We start from the raw sequence: 20,262 nt of genomic DNA, 5'->3' as shown, positions 1-20,262 counted from the left end.
AGGGGCATCACTCCAACGCTCAGCTCGTTTGTGACCACCGCAAAAGATTCCTTCACGGGTGCGCCAGATTCCCTGGCAGCTGCCACGATTCCTTCATTCTGAGGGAATCCAACGTCCCGGGCCTCTTCCACACACTGAACACCCTTTTATGGCTGGCTCCCTGGGGACAAGGGATACCCCCTGCACACGTGGTTCATGACACCTCTGAGGAACCCCACCATCGAGCAACAGCGTTGATACATGCGGCCACATCGCCACTAGGTCTACAATTGAGCATGCCATAGGGCTGCTCAAGATGTGCTTCAGGTGCCTTGATCGTTCTGGGGGAGCGCTTCAATACGCACCAGACAGATTGGGACGCATTACAGTAGTGTGCTGTGCCCTGTACAACAGAGAGGGGTACCGCTTGAGGAGGCCACATCCACATTTGCCATTCACATTGAGGAGGAGGAGGATGAACCCATGGCCAGAGTAGCGGTTCACCGGGCTGCTCGTGAAGCCAGGGAGTCACTCATGAGAACGGTTCTCCTAACATCAGAAAGTGTGAAGAGTCCTGTCCTCACACCACCTGGAAAGACAGCCCCAACACCAGTCCTCTTCCTCTCCCCCCACTCCCCCCCCGCACAAAACAGTCCTGCAACTACCCACTGTAAAATGACCCGATGGGTGGCATCAAGTGTCGCCATTTATGGTGAAGCTCATGAAAGGGCGCTATCACAAAAGCCAGTCAAGAATGGGTAAGACATGAAAGCAGTGGTGAGAATGATAATATTTAATGTGAATATAACGGAAATATAAATGAAAAACATGACAGTCTGTCAGACACCCTTGTGCATACCCTTCGTAATCACAAAACCTTAGCCTTTCTCTTCCTACTACTCCTACATGGTGCATCCCCTGTGGCTGCAGCAGAGGTAGTGGCAGGTTGCTCATGTTCATGCCTTGACTGCTTGGGTGCTTTCTGCCCACGCCCTCTGGGTTTTGGAACCTGTGAGAGCCCCTCCAAAGACTGCTCCAACTGCACCTGTGCAGGGGCAGACTCGGCCACCTGGAAAGGAGGCAGCATTACGGGTACTGGTTGAGAGGGGGGCAACGAGTGAGATGTGGGGGTGCTTTGAGTGATGGCCCCACTTCCATGTCCCCTTTCATCATCATCATCCTTCTCCTGGGCCAGACCCACATCACTCCTACCATCCTGCTGGACAACAGTTTGGAGGACGTATGTGTGATGCCTTGTAAGGCCACTTCTAAAGTATCTGTCAGCCTGTTTAAGGTGGCAGAATGTTGTTCACCCTGAGTCCAAACGGCCGTTATCAGGGCCTGAATGGACTCATTTGTGAGCTGTACTTGAAGCTCAAGGGAGGCTAGCCTTCTCTCCATCGCAGACATTCCCGCACTTACCTGCGACTCATCTCAGACAGTTGCGCACGTCTCTGTAACAATATCTGAGATTCCCTCCCGTACCTGTGCCACCATTCCATTCATGCAGGAGTTGGACTCCTCCATCGTCTGCGTTATTGTAGAGTGCACGTGGCACCTGTTCCAGTACTTCGCAAATGTGCTGCCGCCCCTCAATCATTCTCTTTTTAAAGGATGGCCCCCGGGGTTCAGCATCTGCGTCCAGATGAGCAGAGCCTGGAGCGGAGTGAGCCCACCGATGCGGACTCTCCACAGCTGTCCCTGCCACCAGTATCTGCTTGCGCTCACTTGTGTGTGGTGATTCACCAGGTGCCAACCCAACTCACTGACTTCTAGGACCCACCGAGGTGTGAGTATCTGTGCTGATGGATGGCTCGCTAAGATGTGACGGTGCGCCCTCATAGACCAGGAGCTCCTCTGAGGAATCGCCCTCTGCCATCACTGCAGTCGTTGAATGGCCTGTAAGAGAACAGAAGGCAATATTAAGCATCATCACAGATGTGTCATGTTGCGATGAACATCTCAAGTATGCTCAACGTGTCATTCTTAAGATCAATTTGTGTTGTGTGTGATGAATGTTAAAGTTGAGTCACCAGACATTTGTCGGGTGCCAGTCTCGGCGTCCCCGATAGACAGGCACTCGAGGGTGCGGCTGATATGCAGGGCCTCCTTCTCCGCATTTGTGAGGACGCCCCTCCAGTCCTCGCCCTCGCGTGCATTTTGTGCGCTCTTCTCGAAGGGGAGAAAAAAACAGACATGTGAGTAAGTGATGGTAAAGTGATCAACGATGAATGCATTGTTTTGGGTGAGGCTGACCATGAAAGACGTACATCAGAGGGTAAGTATGAGACAGAGACATCACATTGGATCAAGATCGGGGTGAGTGGTAGTGGTGGGGTGACTAATGGGGAGGTGAGGAAGTGCAGGTAAGTGAAGGATGAGCCTTAAGTGGAGGAGTGATGTGATGGAGTAGTCTTGGCAGTGCAGATTGAGTTGTGGGGGGAGGGGAGGGTGATGTGGAATATGGAATGCAGGAGAATCAATAAGTGTACTCACTTTTGCTGACCTAGTTAGGTCATTGAAGCGCTTCCTGCACTGGACTCAGGTGCGGGAGATGCTGCTGCTGCTGGTGACCTCCTCTGCCACTTCTTGGTGGCAGAGGCAGGGCACTTCCTTCTGTCTGCGGGGTAAAACACTTCCCTCCTCCTCCTCACCCCGACCAGTAGCTGCTGCAGGGAGGAATCACTGAACCTTGGAGCAGCCTTGCCCCTGTGTAGCTCCATATTGTGTGTTCTTGGTGTTTGCTGCAGCAAAAGCCATTGGAGCAATGGCCCTTCAAATAGATCCGCTTCAGCTGTCAGCCTGTCATGCGGGTGCACAGTCCGCCCACTGCGCAGCTTTCAGACGGCAAACCCGGAAGCCACGTAAAGGGCCACCGATTGCGTGGGAAAGGGTAAGATTTTCATAGTTGGGTTACCCGCGTGCCCATTGACCCCCCTTACCACCGCCCCCCCCCCCCCCCCCCCCCAGCTGTCATCCTGCCGCCCTTTCAAAATCGAGCCCAGTAAGTTGGAACGCAGAGAGCGTGTGAAGGTTGGTAAGGACAGGGGAGGTGAGTGAACGGGAATGAAGGTGGAGGAGTTATGAATGAGTTTGCATTTTAGAAGGAGGGCATTGAGCAGTCGAGTTTTGAAGTAAAGAAAGCATGGATAAGGGTTTCAGTAGTGATGGAGATGATGTAGGGCTGAAGGTAGACAATGTTGTGGATCTGGATGTAAACCATCTTGGAGAAGGTGATGAATAGGATATGGAATTTGAAGCCCAGTTCAGAACTGATTACACTTCTGTAAAGCACTTTGGGACATTTTTCTACGTTTAGTGCAAATTAATTGTTGATGAGCAGGTGGTACCATTGCCTGATTCAGCTTGAATGTGCAGCTGTGAAGGGGGTGTAGTTGTGCCAAGGGCACAGAGTTTGTGGTAGGGCAAAGTGAGATGGATTCTGATGGATTTTGGTTATCTGTACAAGGGCTGGTTGCCTGCACCATTTGCATTTGGAGCATCTACCTCTGCAGAGAGGATAGGAATTTCTGAGCAGCACTTTGCCGTGATGTTAAGGGGCTGGCCGTAGAAGACTAAAATTTTCACTAATTCAAAAATGTCATTGGGAATCCAGCATTTAAAACAGTCATGTGCCCCATTTCCACCAGGATTTGGTCCTGGCATGCTCGTATACCTACATCATGTAATAGGGCAGGAACTGGCAGGATCTGTGGTGGATGACATCATTCCGCAAGTTTCTTCTCTTCTGGTGACGTCCACACGGTGGGGGCAAAGGGCAATGGAAGAAGTGCCCGTCCCCATTTCTGGCAGAATTTCAGATATGACACAAAAGAGGTGGAAACTTGACACAATCGAGTCCCACCCCTAATTTCTCTCATGCTCGCTCAAGTTGGCTGGAACTAAACCCCCAAAACAACAGAATTTCCAAGGTCACCTCATTAGCCAGATTGAGAATACAGGGAAGTAATCCAATTGAGGCAAGTGACCATGAGTGATAGGTACATCACTCTATTAGATGACTACTACAACTACAGAGTCAGATAACTGGTTAAATCTCCTGGTTTTTTTTTCACTTTTCTCTCCTGTCCTGAAGGTAGTGATTCCTGATGATGTATGGTTCCACAGATGGCAGCCCCAAAAATTCTCTTCTCATCCCAAATGCCCATTCTTGATGTGTGAATTTAAACAGTGAATTGACAGGGGAGCCATCATACTTAAGCTAGCAGATCTTCTGAGATTGATCAGTAGATGGGACGCTTCAAGGTTACCTGGTGACAAAGAAAAAATCTCCATTTGAAGCACAATCAAAGTGGGACAGTTTTATTGCCCATCTCCACAATCTCTGCTTTGAATATCCACATGTGCACTTTCCAAATGGGTAACTGGAAAATGAAAGGATCAGGAATCCTTGCTGATTATTCTTTCCGTATTGAGATACTGCAGCCAATTGTAATGCTCCCATCACTGCCCTGACTGAGATTAGTGAATTTAGCTCAGCATATGGATTGCACCTAGGATTTTCCTGAGTTTTATGGCTCTGTACCATGTCGTACAGTACATTTTACTTACTGACACACCAAGGGAGTCTTAGATTAAATACCATTCTGGTTTGGCCGAGTGGTTATTGCACTCACCTCTAAAAACCTGTGGTCACGTAGAAGTCTCGGGATTATCAATCTCCGATCTGCTAGCCGCAGGTCTTCTGAGATTGGTCAGTAGATGGGATGCTTCAGGGTTACCTGGTGACAAAGAAAAAATCTCCATTTGAAGCACAATCAAAGTGGGACAGTTTTATTGCCCATCTCCACAATCTCTGCTTTGAACTTTTTAAAGCAGCTTTGAATTATTTAAAAGTACATACACCAGTAGGAGAATCTGAAACATTTTTAATGTGATGTACCAAAGAAAAAATAATTCTCGATAATTATGGTCTGCTGCAGGTGTTAAATGAACAGTAAAATTAACTGTCCATTAATGAAAGATGACTTCCCCTTGGGAGGGGACTGGCAAAGGTTACAGATTCACATGTGTTTGCATCTTAAACTGCGGTGAAAATTTTTCCATTGATTGAACTTTTTTATTCGAGGACCATTGATGTCTTCAGATAATGAAGCTTGTGAGGCACTTTACCAACATTGAAAACAAATGTTTGAGCAGCTATGTGGACCAATTGCAACATTGCATCTTTGCTGACAAATTTCAAAACTCCAAGTCTAACTTAAAGATATAATGGAAATTTATGCTGCAGCAGATATAGTTAAAGCAACAGTTCCTGGAACTTAGCACTGCTGAAAAACTCCAAATATGGCCACAACAATATAACTTGTTAAATGTGTCAATTGATTAGTTTCCAAATAAATCTAAATTAAGTCAGGTTGGTGAGCTTTTCTAAATCTGAGAACAAAATGTTCAATTGCACATTAAAAAATGTAGGTTTTCTCTCACCTAACATCTGCAACAAAGGCTCTCTGTACTGAATATTAAAATGTTGACTTGGAAATAAACTGTAATGGTAAGGTGCAGGAGTATCTCCAAAACTGATTATTTCCTTTCTCTGTTTCAGGGTCGACCACTCTCTTTCAAAACCTTTTTGATTTGGGTTTTAATTAGTATATACCAAGGTATGGAAATTATATTTTATCACAAGTGTGTGTGAAAGAATGAAAAAAAAAGACTTGCATTTATATAGCACATTTCATGACCTCGGGACGTCCCAAAGCGCTTTACAGCTATTGATATACTTTTGAATTGTAGTCACTGCTGTAATGTAGGAAGCAAGGTAGCCAATTTGCATACAGCAAGATCCCACAAACAGCAATATGATAATGACCAGATAATCCGTTTTAGTGATGTTGGTTGAGGGATAAATATTGGTGAGGACACCGGGAAGAACTTCCCTGCTGTTCTTTGAAATAGTGCCTTGAGATCTTTTACATCCATCTGAGAGGACAGACAGGGCCTCAGTTTTACGTCTCATCTGAAAGTCGGCACCTCCGACAGAGCAGCACTCCCTCAGTACTGCACTGGAGTGTCAGCCCACATCTTGTGCTCAATCTCTGGAGTGAGACTTGAACCCATAATCTCCTGACTCAGAGGCGAAAGTATGTGTGTGCATGCATGTGTGTTTCACTTGTGAAGTGCAAGTGCCTGTAACTCCATTCAAAACAAGAATGACACTCTGCTTTGTTTTTCTAGGTGGTATAATAATGTATGGAGCACTTCTGCTGTTTGACTCGGAGTTTGTACATGCGGTAGCCATTTCCTTTACCTCTCTCATTCTCACTGAGTTACTGATGGTGGCGCTCACCATCCAGACCTGGCACTGGCTCATGATTGTGGCAGAACTTCTCAGTCTCGGCTGCTACATCGCTTCTCTTGTCTTCTTGCACGAGTTTATTGGTAGGTCAATGTCAAAATATTGTTGGGAGTACAGTCTGCTCTTTTTATTTTCTTCCCAATCTTTCTCTTAAAATCTTTCTCCCCTTTCCTCTCCTGAATGTGTTAACTCCGTGCTGGGATACAGTTCCACTGAGTGCCCTCTGGTACCTTGCCCAAGTGGGCATTATTTATGTGTGAGCCTTGACAGTGCGTAGTGAGGAAGGGGCAGGATCACATCCTGTACTCACCAAATGTCCACACGTGCACTTCCAGCTGGAGTGACTAGATAGTGATCAGAAGCAGCAACCCCAGCTGATTTTCCTCCCACCTCCCCACTTCACAGGGACTGAGGCCAATAACATCCCAACTGGAATTAGCTAACTTAGCACAAAGTACCGATCAAACCGGGGACCTTGCTTTTGGGCTGTATGGTTTGAGTACTCAATACGTGAACTCAGAGAGCTATCGGGAGAGCCCTACAGTCTGCTGTTGTTGATTTGACAGACCAGCTTCCTGCAAAACATTTCATTTAAACAAATAATTACAAAAGCATCCTGAAACAACATATCTTGAACGCTGTACTAAAAGGATGTCTATTATTTAAATGATCTTTCATTATACCTTGGAGCAAATGGCATCAAAGCATATAAATACTTTTTGTTGTCTCCCACTCAGCTGTTTTTATATTGCACCTAATGCTAGAGTCACTGGTTCCTGACAATTTGGCTGGTGACAATATCAGAGTAAACTTGCCGGATTCACTAACATGCCTTCGCAGTGGACCAACCTTGGCAAATCCAGCGTTTACTCTGAAGTTGCTGCTGGTGTACGTGACCTACACATCGGGAGCTGGCAGCCCAGGTACCCAACTAAATCCAACATGGAAGAAGCCTAGTATGCTGAAAGACGCAAAGGCTACAAAAGGAGGGAGGCTATGGTGCAGTGCTCTCTCCAAAATCAAATAGTTTTGTTAATTTTTTTTCCACAGAAATAATGAATGTTAATTGTGTTTTTGAGCTTTTAGCTACTAAACTATTGCCCACTTGATTGCAATGCAGTCCTCCAGCATGTGTTAAGGATAGAAAACTTTAGCTGCTTTTATAATGTTCTTCAGCCGCCATCTCCTGTAGAGTGGGTCTTGTGCAGCCAGCAGCTACATGGCGATAAACTTGCCAGATTTTTTTTTTAAGAACGGCCTGCAAAGCCCATTTTTCACTGAGTCTTCTCGACTGCCCCAAGTCTTTTTGGGGCCAGTAATTGTGCTGTTCTGGCAGCCACAGAGCTTGTACTGGAAATGACATTGTGATAGGTTAGCCTGTGTACGTATGTGAAATAAGGAGCACCACAATGTAATTGACTTACAGGAAGACTGGCTACACAATCTGCAATTAAATCTGAGACAGTGGCACCATTAGGTTGCTTTCCCCAAGACCCAAACTGCAATGTAAAGCGGCTTGAAACTGTTGGAACACACTGTAATGACCACTGGTAATCCTCAGGACAGTAGGTCACTGCTGTTGTCCCCAGCCATAGCAAATGTTTGTGTGTCGTCTCCATTGCCAGCAGCTGTCTATAAAAGGTCAAGAGAAAATAAAATGAATGATGAAGCTGAATATAACTGTCCAACTTTATCTGCATATAATCAAATTTGTGATCATAACAAGCATATTTACATATTCACAGCTAAAACTGTTTTGTTAGCGAGAATTAAAACAATAGGTGGAGACGGAAAATTATTCTGGTTTTGCAGTTTCTATTCACTTCGCCGAAATTTTCAATTATTCGGTATTCACGTAAGTGGCAGCGGTTTCATTTATCGTAGTTAGTGGAAAACAATATAATTGTGACGAACTGGTGTTTCAGCGGGGAATTAAACTTACCGCACAGACTGTTGTGGCAATGAAGCTATTGTACTAAAACCAAAGTGGCCTGGAATCTACAAACAGTAACAATCTGATTGTGAGAAGATTAACTTGAAATGCATCCGTCTTGAGAGTGGGATGTTGCCGTAGTGACATCACTGGCTGGCTGGAGGATGTGTGGGAGCTGCTGTGCTCATGGCTCCTCTACTTCCATACAAGCCTTTGACATCATTATGGTTGCACTCCTACTCTCAGGAAGAGGATGTTGTGCAACTCTGCTTTCTTTTTATTATAATGTAAATGAATGTAGTCTATAGATATGAGTTGTGATTTCACAAGATATCCAGTTTTATTGAAAACTCCCTCTTTATTGTTGTGCAAAGGAGCATTCCTTCTCAACTGAGTTATCGGCAAAATTGTTCAAACAGCAACATTTCTACCAGTAAAGCGGAAAAAGCCGCTTCGTGTACTTGGACTTTTTCTTTCCTCCTCTAATTCCCATCCTTCCTCTCTTGAATGTACTGATCTAGCTGGAATACATGGGCACTTATAATCAATTTGACACTCTCTTCAATTGTTTGTGTCTGACACTATATTGGTTAATAGTCATATGCCTTTATTTAGCACAAGCAAGAATCAATACATTACAGTATTTAAGCAGTAGTTTACAAAGCACAATTGAGAATTATATTACCCCGTTGTTCTTTGGATAGAAGCCATGTCCTCGTTCCTTCATTCCCATATTCTCGTTCTCGTTCACATGCCTGGTGCTTTCTTTTCTGTCTTCTACATTCAGTCTCGGATCCCCCCAGTTATACCCCAAAAAATGGAACTGCGGCAAAATACATCCAATCAAGCATTTTCCCAAATACTCCCCTTAATTTACCCAATCCATTTGGCTTCGAAGTCTTCGTACTATAGCTGGTGACTGCTGCAGGAATAAGGTGCTGCAAAAGGCAAAGATTCATCTGAGCTTTTGGAGTAGGCTAGTTCAGAAATTTGGATTTCATGAAGAATTTGCCAGTAAGGTAATCAATACTCCTTTAAATAAGAAAGGAAATGAAACATCTTCTAAACATCATTGGAATATAATATTTCTCACAGAACAGCAGATCATGCCACAGTTTTGTTTTGTGTTCACTCAGGATTGCCTTGGAACATATGATATAACTTCACTGCCTCATGGTACTAAGCCTTCCACTCCAAGTTCAATCTCCAGTTTATGCTGAATTAGCTGATCTCAGCCAAATAGGCAGTTGGAATGGCAAACTGGTCTCATGGTGGTGGGGAGACAGGAAACATAGACACTGTTCCCATTTCTGATCGATGTCTTGTGATATTGGAAACAGAGTATGAGGACAAAATTAGGCATGACTGTGCTCCCTCCATGGTCAAATAGCCTGCTGACATTTTCTGGACTCACATGAAGAATGGGTACTTGGACGACGTATTGGAGAGATGCCAGTGTGTAAGGAAATATAGGTTTAGAAGGTACTTAGGGGAACCAGGCTTGAAAGGGTTAAATAGTCAAGGCTTTGGCTGCAACTGCTGTTCGACCAAATATGCTGCTTTTAAATGAACTTGCTGCAGGATGACTAAACAGCCAAGAGCATCCTTTATTATTGCAAATTAAGGGAGGAACATAACGGTACCCCCATTTCTTCAGACATACTGGAATGCTGAAACAAGCTAGGACTCCTGTTATCTTCAAGGCCTACAGGGTGATTCCTCAACTGCTGGGACAGAGAAATATTGTGCTAAGAATAAGGAGAGATAAGGGGGGGGGAGGGGGGTTCACAGGGCACTGTCTCATGTGGACAAGTATGTGTTTTTAGTTGAAATCAGCTAACCCAGCACAGACCAGAGATTGAACTAGGAAGCCTTCTGGTCTGAATGGACTCAATACCACTGAAAAAAGTAGCTACCAAGCAGAAATAGGTTAGGGTATAGGCTTCTTTGGAAGACAGGAAGGAAAGTAGAGAGATAAAATTGTTTTGGAAGAGAATTTTAGGATGCAAGAACTAAAGAATCACCCTTTGATGGAGCAGAGTGAGTAGGAAAGTATCAGTAGTCCAGAGTCAGAGAAGTGGAACATGCAGGACATGTGGTTGAGGAAGATCACGGAAATATAGTGGGGTGAATCTGTGAAGATGTTTGAAGATGGGGACAAGGATCTTTCAATGAGGGGCACCGGGAGCCATTGGAGCTTGGAAAAGGGGACATTGAGGCTTTGGACACTTTCAGAGTACACTTTCAGATTAAATCTGGAATATTATGCACCACTGCTGACTGTTAGGTGCTATGTCGTCAATTATTGTTTAGATTTTCTTTAGTGAATTTTTTGCTTATCAGGGGGAGGGTTATTGCTGTTGGGAAATGGAAAGCTTTGAATTTTGACTACCCATGGTCAGGATCAAAGTCTCTCAGATTAAGTGCAAAATGAAAAAATTGCACTTATAAAATGCCTTATTGCACCACTCAGCAATGTCTCAAAATGCTTCATATACAATGACTTACTTGTTTGAAGTGTGGTCACTGTTGTGAGGAGAACAAGTATAGGACAATTAGAGAAACTAAATTTCCTACTCTAGCCCAACAATATGCCTCAGCCCCGACCTCTGATGAGCACCCACAACTGCACCAGTGTAACATTTTTCCACTTTTCACACCAAGTTATCCTGTGAATTATTCCTATATTAGGAGAAGTTTTGCACTGTGGCTCCAGACCCATTGGGACTTGCACTGAGGCTGCCCAAATACATGTTATATAGAACCCTTACATCCAGCAGACCGAGACACTTTCATCCCCTCAGCCTGAGCTGGATTCAAACCCACCTCCCAGAGATGAAAGGCCAGTGTATAACCCACTACACCATCTAGTCGGTCTATAGGTGGATATTTGAAAAGTACCTGTTTTGTGGGCAGTGAATCAAAAAATGCAGATCCATAGATGAACATTCAGTAACAACAATACTGTTATATTTTTTGCCCTATTTTGAAGGTACTTTGTGCTCCTGTCTCTTCAATGTCTTTGTGCTGCACACCATTTCTAAGGCAAATGGATGATCTGGTAACTACTCCTGGCACTTTGCCTCTGGAGCATATTGATCCATGATGTGTATGGAGGAGTGGCCAATGTGATACCCTCCCTGTGTGGAAGCATCTGGACTCTTCCTTGTGGTGTGGGAAATTGAAGGCTTCAATCAATGTCCTACCGAACTGGTGCACTGAGCCACAATGTTCCCACTGATTAATTGTTTTATATTATGTTAGCATTCTTTATAAAATGTGTTAAGTACAGTTTCCATAGATTCAATATAAAGTACAGTAGTACTAGAAGAGATATGTTTGTAACTAATACACGGTTTGGTTTTCTGTTGCAGATGTCTACTTCATCATCACTTTATCCTTCCTGTGGAAAGTCACAGTGATCACTCTTGTCAGCTGCCTTCCTCTGTACGTACTAAAATACCTGAGAAGAAGGTTCTCTCCACCGAACTACTCTAAGCTTACCTCATAGACCCTGAAACTCAGTCAGCAATCCCACCCCATTAAGGATTCACATCCAACAATTTGGGAAATTTAACTGACAATTTCAAGTACTACTGACAAACAAAAATGATACTGTAACAGTCATGACCAACTGATGAATAACAATTGGCCAGTAGACACTATCAGAGACGCAGCCAGCTTCTTCAGAGTCATAAGATTTAACAGCAACCAGAGTCAAAAAGGGAATCATTGTACTGATCAAAAATAAGAGGTCGGCCAGAAAAAGAATCCATAAAGAAAAAGGGGTCACCAATAACTCGATCAAACAAAATGATTGATCCACCGGCACAAATATCTGTAAAGTTTGCTTCTCCGATCGTTCCTTTAATTTTGTTTGTGACCTATTTCCACTATTGTTCTGAGTTTCAGTTGTTGATCTATTTCCATTCCCCACATTTGGTAATATGTTGTACCCATCAACTGGATCAATTAACATCATATATTTCCTTCAACTTTCAGATAACAATCCTATTCTTCACCCTGTCCTCTTTGTCTTCATCCTGGGTGCTTCCAGCCAGGCTTTGTGTATTTTCACCCTAGTTACAGGATACAAAGTTACAGCATCATCTCCATTGATTCAAACTGGTGATAAAGTCTCCTCTTCAAGATGGTGGCTAAAATACCCTGTTTCACTGTGAGCTTGGTGAGGCCTCTTTCTATGTGGATTGCAGTAATGAACACACAAAAGCATCTTCTTTAGCTACATCAGAACATTTAGTTCATAAACTGATGTATTTGAAGAGCCAATTTCCTTTTCATTTTACTACAAACACACATCTGTGATTTGAATGTGTCATAGCCTACATATGCACTTTATAACCAACACAAACTTTCAAAGATCCTGTAGTAGAGTAATAACCCAGAATGGCAAATCACCTACACTTCACAACTCTTGTTATCCTGTGTTCAGAAGTTTCTTTTTGCAGCTTCTCTCAGTTCTGATATCTGATGCTTTGATGAATGAACTGAGGATGCTGACTTGCATTAACATTGTTTCTGTAAGATAAATGCAAAGCCACATTTTCTTTTCATCTCATCTAACCGTACTTTTAAATAAGTTTAGTCAATGATAACACTAAAAATGCCACATGGAGAAAAAAGCTACAAGATTTTTTTAACCCCCCCCCCCGAGTATTTTAATATCTCTTCTTGATGTGATCAAAGGGAATTGTAGAAAGAGTAAAATGATTGTGTCAAGAGGTTGAAGTTTATTTAAATATTAATGTGAAAATATGTTTTTAATCGTAAGCTAGGTAAAGTGATTCTTTAAAGATTATACTGTGTCCTGGTGGGGGTGGAATGAAGAGTGAAAACAGTAAAGCTGTGTGGCATCACCCTGACTGTTCAGTAAAATTGAACTTGGTGTTAGCATGTCCAAGGGAAAATGTACAAGTCATTTTTAAAAAAATGTTCATAAAGTGAAAACTTGTACATGTAGATCACACTAATCTGTACTGTCTGTAAACATCTTATGTGTTTTTTTTTTAAGTGCTTTACTTATAGAATCAAATTGACTGCTTTCCAAACAGCAGCAGCAGTGATTCGATGACTTCCATTAACTTTACAATGTCTGCTGTGTGATTGGGAGTTTGATTTCCAAACTTGAACTCCTGGCTCCACAGCTGCTGGACCCTGTTTCTCTGAAGCCAATACAGTTTACATAGAATTATTACTGTTGCCCATTGTGGGCAATATATGTATGTATGTATGCCTTTTAAATAATGTGTATAAGTAATATGTCTGATAAAGGTATAAATGGCTGTATTTATTGTGATGCTGACACTTTTTGAAGCTTTTGTGAATTTGGACAACCAAGTATGAATACTGTAAGCCGAGTGATATTTGTATTCACAATATATTCCTGTGTCCAGGATGAACTCATTGCCTTCGCCTGACTGTGGACGTGGTGATTAAGGTGCTTTCTATGTACTCCTTGTGGCTGAAAAAGCAAGGCCCAATGGGACTCGACAATGCAGCCCATTTGCTGACTATTGCTGTCAGCTCTTGACTAAGTTATCAATCCCCTACAGCACCTTATTCTGGCAGGAGCTGAACAAATAACAACTTATCTGATTGGATAATTTGAATTCCTAGTTGAACACAAGAGCTCAAAGTCCAGCTGTCTGATTGGAACATATAGGGCCTGATTTTAGCAGGCCTGCGGGTTTCCGGCGGGTTGGGTTTCGGGTGCGTGGCCTCCGCGCCCGGTGAAATTAGTGGGTTGCCCGTGTGATTGTAGCAGGCAATGCACGAATTGGAATCACTTACCTGCTCCTCCGGGGTCCGCGCTGCTGGTCTGCGCGTCGGGCAGGCTGCGCATGCGCAGTACGATCTGTCAGCTGGAGGCTCTCTAGTTAAAGGGGCAGTCCTCCACTGACAGATGCTGCAACCAATGGAACAAATTACAGCATGGAGCAGCCCAGGGGGAAGGCTGCTCCCAGTTTAATGATGCCTCACCCCAGGTATCATCAGATGGGGTGAGGAGGAGGGGGAAGACAGAGATCTTCCACCCGGCGGGCGGGAGGAAGCGGCCTGCCTCTGCCACCAAGAAGGCCTGGCTCGAGGTGGCAGAGGGGGTCACCTGCGCCACCAACATATCGCCCACCTGCATACAGTGCAGGAGGCGCTCCAATGACCTCAGTAGGTCAGCCACAGTGAGAACACGTAGTCTTTCCCCTGCACTCCGTCTGCCACAACACTGCCCCCACCCCACATCTCCTTTGGCACCGCCAACACTACTCTGTCACATCACCCCTCATACCCACTCAAACCTCATCCTCATCTATCCTGCACCTACTCACCTCGCCAGTACTCACCCGCCACTAACACGCAACCCAATCCTCATACAATCTCATGGCTCTATCCCATACTCTCTCTCTCGTGCATCTCTCTCACGGCCAGCCTCACTCAACCTGCCACCACCTGTGCTGCAGCCACAGGGCATACATCGCATATGTGCAGTAGGCAGCGTACGGCAAATGTGTCGTGAGCATGAAGGGGATGCACAAGGGTGTCTGAGGGTTTGCCATGGGTGTTACCTATATTGAATTTCAGAACAACAAACATCACACATTATATTGGCACCACCACTGCCATGTCTCCGCGAATCCTGTCTGTTGTGTCCAATAATACCCGCTCCTGGGTATCACTATGAGGACCCACCACTGATGCCACCCATTGTGTTACTGCAGAGTAGGTGCAGGTGTATTTGCAGGGCTCTTCCACGCAGACGACTGAGAGACATCGGCGGTGTACCCGGCTGCACCCTGGAAGGATGCGGAGGAGAAGTTGTGGAGGGCAGTGGTGACTTTGGCAGCGACAGGTAAGAAGATGCTACTTGGTCCATCAGGGAGCAGCTCGTCGTTAAGGAGGCTGCAGATGTCGGCGACTACCTGGCGATTGACTCTGCGCCGATGTATGCACTGCTCCTCGGAGAGGTCCATGAAGCTGAGCCTCGGTCTGTACACCCTGTGCGGAGGGTAGTGCCTCCTGCGACGCATCTCTCTCTGCGGTTGCCCTCCCTCCTGCTGTGCAGGTGGGTGTGCCACAGCACTGTGTTGGGGGGCTCCACGTCTCCGAGGCGGACGGCATGGACTGCGAGGCTGCTGGGGCTGGTCATGCTGTTCGTCCTCCGATGACGTCAACGCACCACCCATCTGGCAGGTGTTGGTCTGAGGGGTTGTGCAGGGTAGGTAGGTGGTTCCTCGCACTGGGGCTGCGGTTTCACGTCGGTCTGTCCTCTGGCTTGGCGGGGGGTGGTAGAGGGCAGGGGTTGCCCTACGTGATGCGGTGGCCTCCTGCGTGGGTGAGGGCTCTCCCACCCGCTGTGGAGTGCACCTTGGCAGCTGCCACAGGCTGCTGGCTGGAACACGACCGGTTGAAGGGAGACTGTTACCCCCAGTGTGTGAAACACACTGCGTTGAAGCTAAAATCCCACACTTCCTGTTTTGACAGCTGCTTCAGCTCATTTAATGACCTCAACAAGCAAGGTAAGTACACTCAAGCGGAACCCCGCTGGCTTTAATTGCCTGCGGGATTCCCACCAGCGGGGCCTGCGCACGCAGCCCCGCGCGGCACCCGGAAGTGGCCGGGATCTTGGCGCGATCCGGTCACGTGACTGGATATCGGGATTTTCGGGGCCCCCCCGCTGGAAACCCGCAGGAAACCCGACGGTAAAATCGAGCCCATAAAGTCCAGATTGTATGTTTCCCCATTGCTTGGGATCTGAGAGAGAAAGTTCTGAGACAGTTCAGTGTAACTTCTTTCTGGTCAAATTGTGATGGCCAAATACAGGTCTAATACCAACCCATTATTTAACATTGGCATTAGTGCAACAGTCCCCCTTACTGTAAGCTTCTCATTTTGCCTATGAAGTCTGAAGAAGTACTTGGCAGAGGGAGGTGGCTAAAAAAAATGAAGGGAATTCACCCCAGCTGTCCTCATGCAACCATTAGTAGCTGGTTTCCAACCAACACTGCTAGAGGCCAAGGAAAAAGTGTGCTGCTGCTCCTCATCGCCTAAAGAATAATGATGCATGATAAGGGTAGAACAAAAAAAAGTGGGCAAAATAATAATGGGGCAAGAATTTAAAAATAGGCATTACCTGTCAGAGTATACTGCTCTCAGCTCTACAGAACTATATACTTATCTTAGCCATTTGGAGGAAATGAATGTGTTTTGTACAATGAAACCTATTTGTTATCCTGTTTATATTCCAACCCATTGATAATTGAATTCAAAAATATCAAACCACTACTGCGAAAAGCTTTATCTTGTGTTAATTCATGAATTCCCTTTTAACACTGTGGTGTAATTTCTACAATACCCCTTTATCATGCCTTTAATTAACTTCCTTACTTATCTACTTTTTAAAAAAAATTGCTGTTTCTTAATTTCCTTTGTAACTCTATCTCAATTTTTTCAACTTCCCTTTTATGGGAGATTGCTGTCTGATTCATCGTGTCTTGTAAGTCATTTTGCACTTTGTAAATACTTCTACAGTCACTCTCCATGTACCCTGGGTAATAATTCAAAACCAATGCCACTCATGGGACATTCTTGGGTTGCTTGTCCCTTTTCATTGACCGCCACCACATCATCTGTGTTTTCCCTCATTCTTAGCATGAATTTCAGTTGTGTTATTCTTCTGTGGAAGCCCATTGGAAGCAATCTGCCCATGTCACCTTCATCATCCAAAATGTCTTGAAGGGTAATCCCACTCTTGATAGATTATAGTCGCTGAAATATCCAGGTAGATCAGTGCCAGAACAGAGATTGGGGAAAGCAGTACCTGCATGGACTTGGTCCCCCTTTTTGGTCCCCCTTTTTAGTCCACCTGGCCTGGCATCTTTTGCTGGCACAAAGCTTAGTCCTAGGCTGCTGCTAGTGGCCCTGTAGCCAGCTGCTGATGGGTGCTGGTTGCTGCTCAGGTGTGACTGTCCCCTTTGAATTTCTTCAATCCTGCTGAGTGCCTTCCTGCTCATCACATCTCCGTGTTAGTGTGCTGAGACTCAGCGCCACCATGCAGTCCTGAATATACAGACTTTCACCTTGAATGCCGTTGTTTCACCTTCTCAGTATGTCTAACAATAATCTTCAGATACACCAAACCCTCTGCAAAGCAAATAATCTCATTTGGACATGTAAGTCCTAAACATTGATGAACGTCATGCTGGAGCATTTCTCGGAGTGGGAAGAATGTGGAATGTGATGGGACGTTCATCCTCGAGTTCAGTACAAACTAAGAATGCCCCTAGTCTACTGGGGGTAGTACCAACTGCTGCACAAAAATTTGAATCGTTGATAAATGCAGTTAAATTAGGTGGTAAGTATTGTTATTATGGTTCCCTTGTACTGACATCAGAGATTAGACTACCTCAGAATGTGAAAGTTTCCCAGTTGGCCTAACTGCATTGAGGAAAAAAATGGACAATACTGCCAACTGAATAAGAGTCTGTGGGACATTAGGGCTCAGTTGTAATGAGCTATAAGAGTAAAAGGATGTTTTGGCAGTATTCGATTAAGGTAATTCATTTTCAGTTTGTTTACCTCTAAGCTGCCAAAATACTTCAAGGGGGGAGATAACTAATAATCATGAGACAGTTTGTCTTGTAGATGTTCCCAGGACTAATGTTACCACTAATTTGAGCCAGACAAAATCAGACCAACAGCCTGGTTTTTTTTCATCTGAGGCAGGCAAACGCTATTGAAGATGATTTGTTTGTAAAGCACTTTGCAGAATTGCGGTATCCTGCAACATCCAAAATAGGTAGTTAGATCAACGCAGTAAGAGACACCAAGCTGAATGCCCCAGATTAAGAGATCAAATGTTGGTACACTGTTGATAAATTATGCTTTAGGCTGCTACTGTAATCTGCTATACTCATCTATGGGCAAATTCTGTACAGATGGGCAAGCTATTTTAATTGCCCATACAGTTGCTCCACTGCCTGTTCTAGTTGATATAGTTTAATGGACAATGTATAGGTCCAAAGAACTTACGATTCCACATTTATGCTTCTTCACAGTCCTGTATGGCTGAAGCTCCTTTGCATGTTTGAGGTATCAAAAAATTAAACTGTGCTACTTTTAATGAGATACAAGTCCAACTGATACTCAAAGGTCACAGAGACACAATGGACCTCCATTCTCAACCATCTAACAAAGGCCAGGGTCTCCTGCTTTTTGCTATCAATAAAGTAACTTCTCAGCAGGTTTCAAATGCTACTGCATAGAGCTTCCAAAATGCTTCTACTACCTCACAATGATAACGAGCCAGTAAGACTACAAGTATCAATCTCTAATACTTGAGGGCACAGTTAATTGAAATGCTTCTTGAGATTTGTAGACCATTATTGTGCGATGGAAGCCATTAATCTGGGATCAACCCTTCAAAGAATGCAATTTTTGTTTTAAATACTTAAGTAGCATTACAAATTGGCTACGGCCACTTTAGCATGTTCTTCATTCAAGAGAGATGATGTGGGATGGGGAAGATCATGTGATGGAATAATGCAAACTATTCTTAAAGGGACAGCTATTGTGTAAGATTTCTGAGCTCACCTTGCCTTTGGATTATAATCTATGGCAGATGGAAGAGATCTTAAAAATTAAGGAAGAGGGTTGTAGTTTTGGTGGTTAAGCTTTCTCAAATATCTAAAGATAAATAAAGAAATCCAAAAGAAATTGGCGCTGATATTTTTTCCATCACTGCCAAGCCATGAATTGATTGGCTGAAAACATGAATATTATCTTCACTGATTATGCATGCGTAATCTCAGACATCTACCTGTGGGAGTTGCAGTTTGTTTCATCTTCCCGAAACACAGGAGATTGTTAGCACCCACCATGTTTGAAGGCAGCCCACTGTAAGCCTCTGTGAACAGCACAAGTGATTTAATAAACTGTTTGCAATAGAAGGGCGGGGAATGAGATTACAATCAACTTCTCAGGCTGCTTCTGCATGAAATTAGTTTTTTTTTCCATGACCCACAATGAGAACAAATGCGGGGGAGACATTTAATATGTGGTCCTTCCTTTAGAAAATGCAAGGTCTTAGGGATTGAGTAGTAGAACAGCCGTAAGGATGGGTAGTGTGGAAAACAAAATGCCACACAAGCTTAACCACCAAAACTACAACCCTCTTCCTTAATTTTTAAGATCTCTTCCATCTGCCATAGATTATAATCCAAAGGCAAGGTGAGCTCAGAAATCTTACACAATAGCTGTCCCTTTAAGAATAGTTTGCATTATTCCATCACATGATCTTCCCCATCCCACATCATCTCTCTTGAATGAAGAACATGCTAAAGTGGCCGTAACTAGAAGGAAAAGTAAGTATTATGATAGCAGCCTTTTCAACATAAAATTGACTGATATACCATTTTTAGAAGCTATCCCAAGATTGAATAGACACCTGTGTCACTCAGAAAACTTGAATTCCCTTTATGGATAGTTCCTGGTTATACGTTTTTGTTAGTAAATTACTAATGCAAAATAATACTCTTGCATCTCATGAGAGAGGTCAGACCATCAACTTTTTATGTATGATTTAATCTGTGTGTCCTCCAAATGGTCCACCATCATTTGCCCTTTTTTCTGCCTCATATTGCCACTCCATTCAAAAATTCCAGCTTGTGATCTCTAGCACACAAACTTATTCTAAAACTCTCTATCCTCTCCCTTTCTCTGCATATTCCAAAATCCCAAATATATAACGATGCTAAAGAATCTTAAGACAAATTTTTGCAAAATAGAATTCCTGTAATCGAATTGTAATAAGGTGTATCAGCTTCGAAGGTCTGCTGATTTGTACTATATGTTAAGTTTCAGCTTAAATTGTTATTAGTTCAACACGACACTGTATTGAATCAGACTGATTAAAAATATGGGCATCTCTAAGACAGATGTACAAATGATGAAACTTGGTATAAATCATGACCACCTGTATTTTTTTATTTTCCTCCCAGCTCTTCTTGGTTTTAATACG

At 44.0% G+C, this 20,262-nt stretch overlaps 1 protein-coding gene across 1 annotated transcript in view; it reads left to right on the top strand.

The window, feature by feature from the left end:
- The window catches only part of LOC137335296 (probable phospholipid-transporting ATPase IIA), a 128,272-nt gene extending 114,734 nt beyond the window's left edge, over positions 1-13,538 (top strand). The window contains exons 26-28 of the mRNA XM_068000601.1: positions 5,546-5,603; positions 6,178-6,381; positions 11,606-13,538. Coding sequence (XP_067856702.1) covers positions 5,546-5,603; positions 6,178-6,381; positions 11,606-11,742 — 399 coding nt within the window. The 3' untranslated portion in view covers positions 11,743-13,538. The remainder of the gene's footprint in view (positions 1-5,545; positions 5,604-6,177; positions 6,382-11,605) is intronic.
- Positions 13,539-20,262: the final 6,724 nt, after the last annotated feature.

Source organism: Heptranchias perlo, chromosome 19 (genome assembly GCF_035084215.1).
Source record: "Heptranchias perlo isolate sHepPer1 chromosome 19, sHepPer1.hap1, whole genome shotgun sequence".
Taxonomy (NCBI): domain Eukaryota; kingdom Metazoa; phylum Chordata; class Chondrichthyes; order Hexanchiformes; family Hexanchidae; genus Heptranchias; species Heptranchias perlo.
The sequence above is the reverse complement of the archived record's forward strand: the minus strand, read 5'-3'. Positions and strand labels throughout refer to the sequence as shown.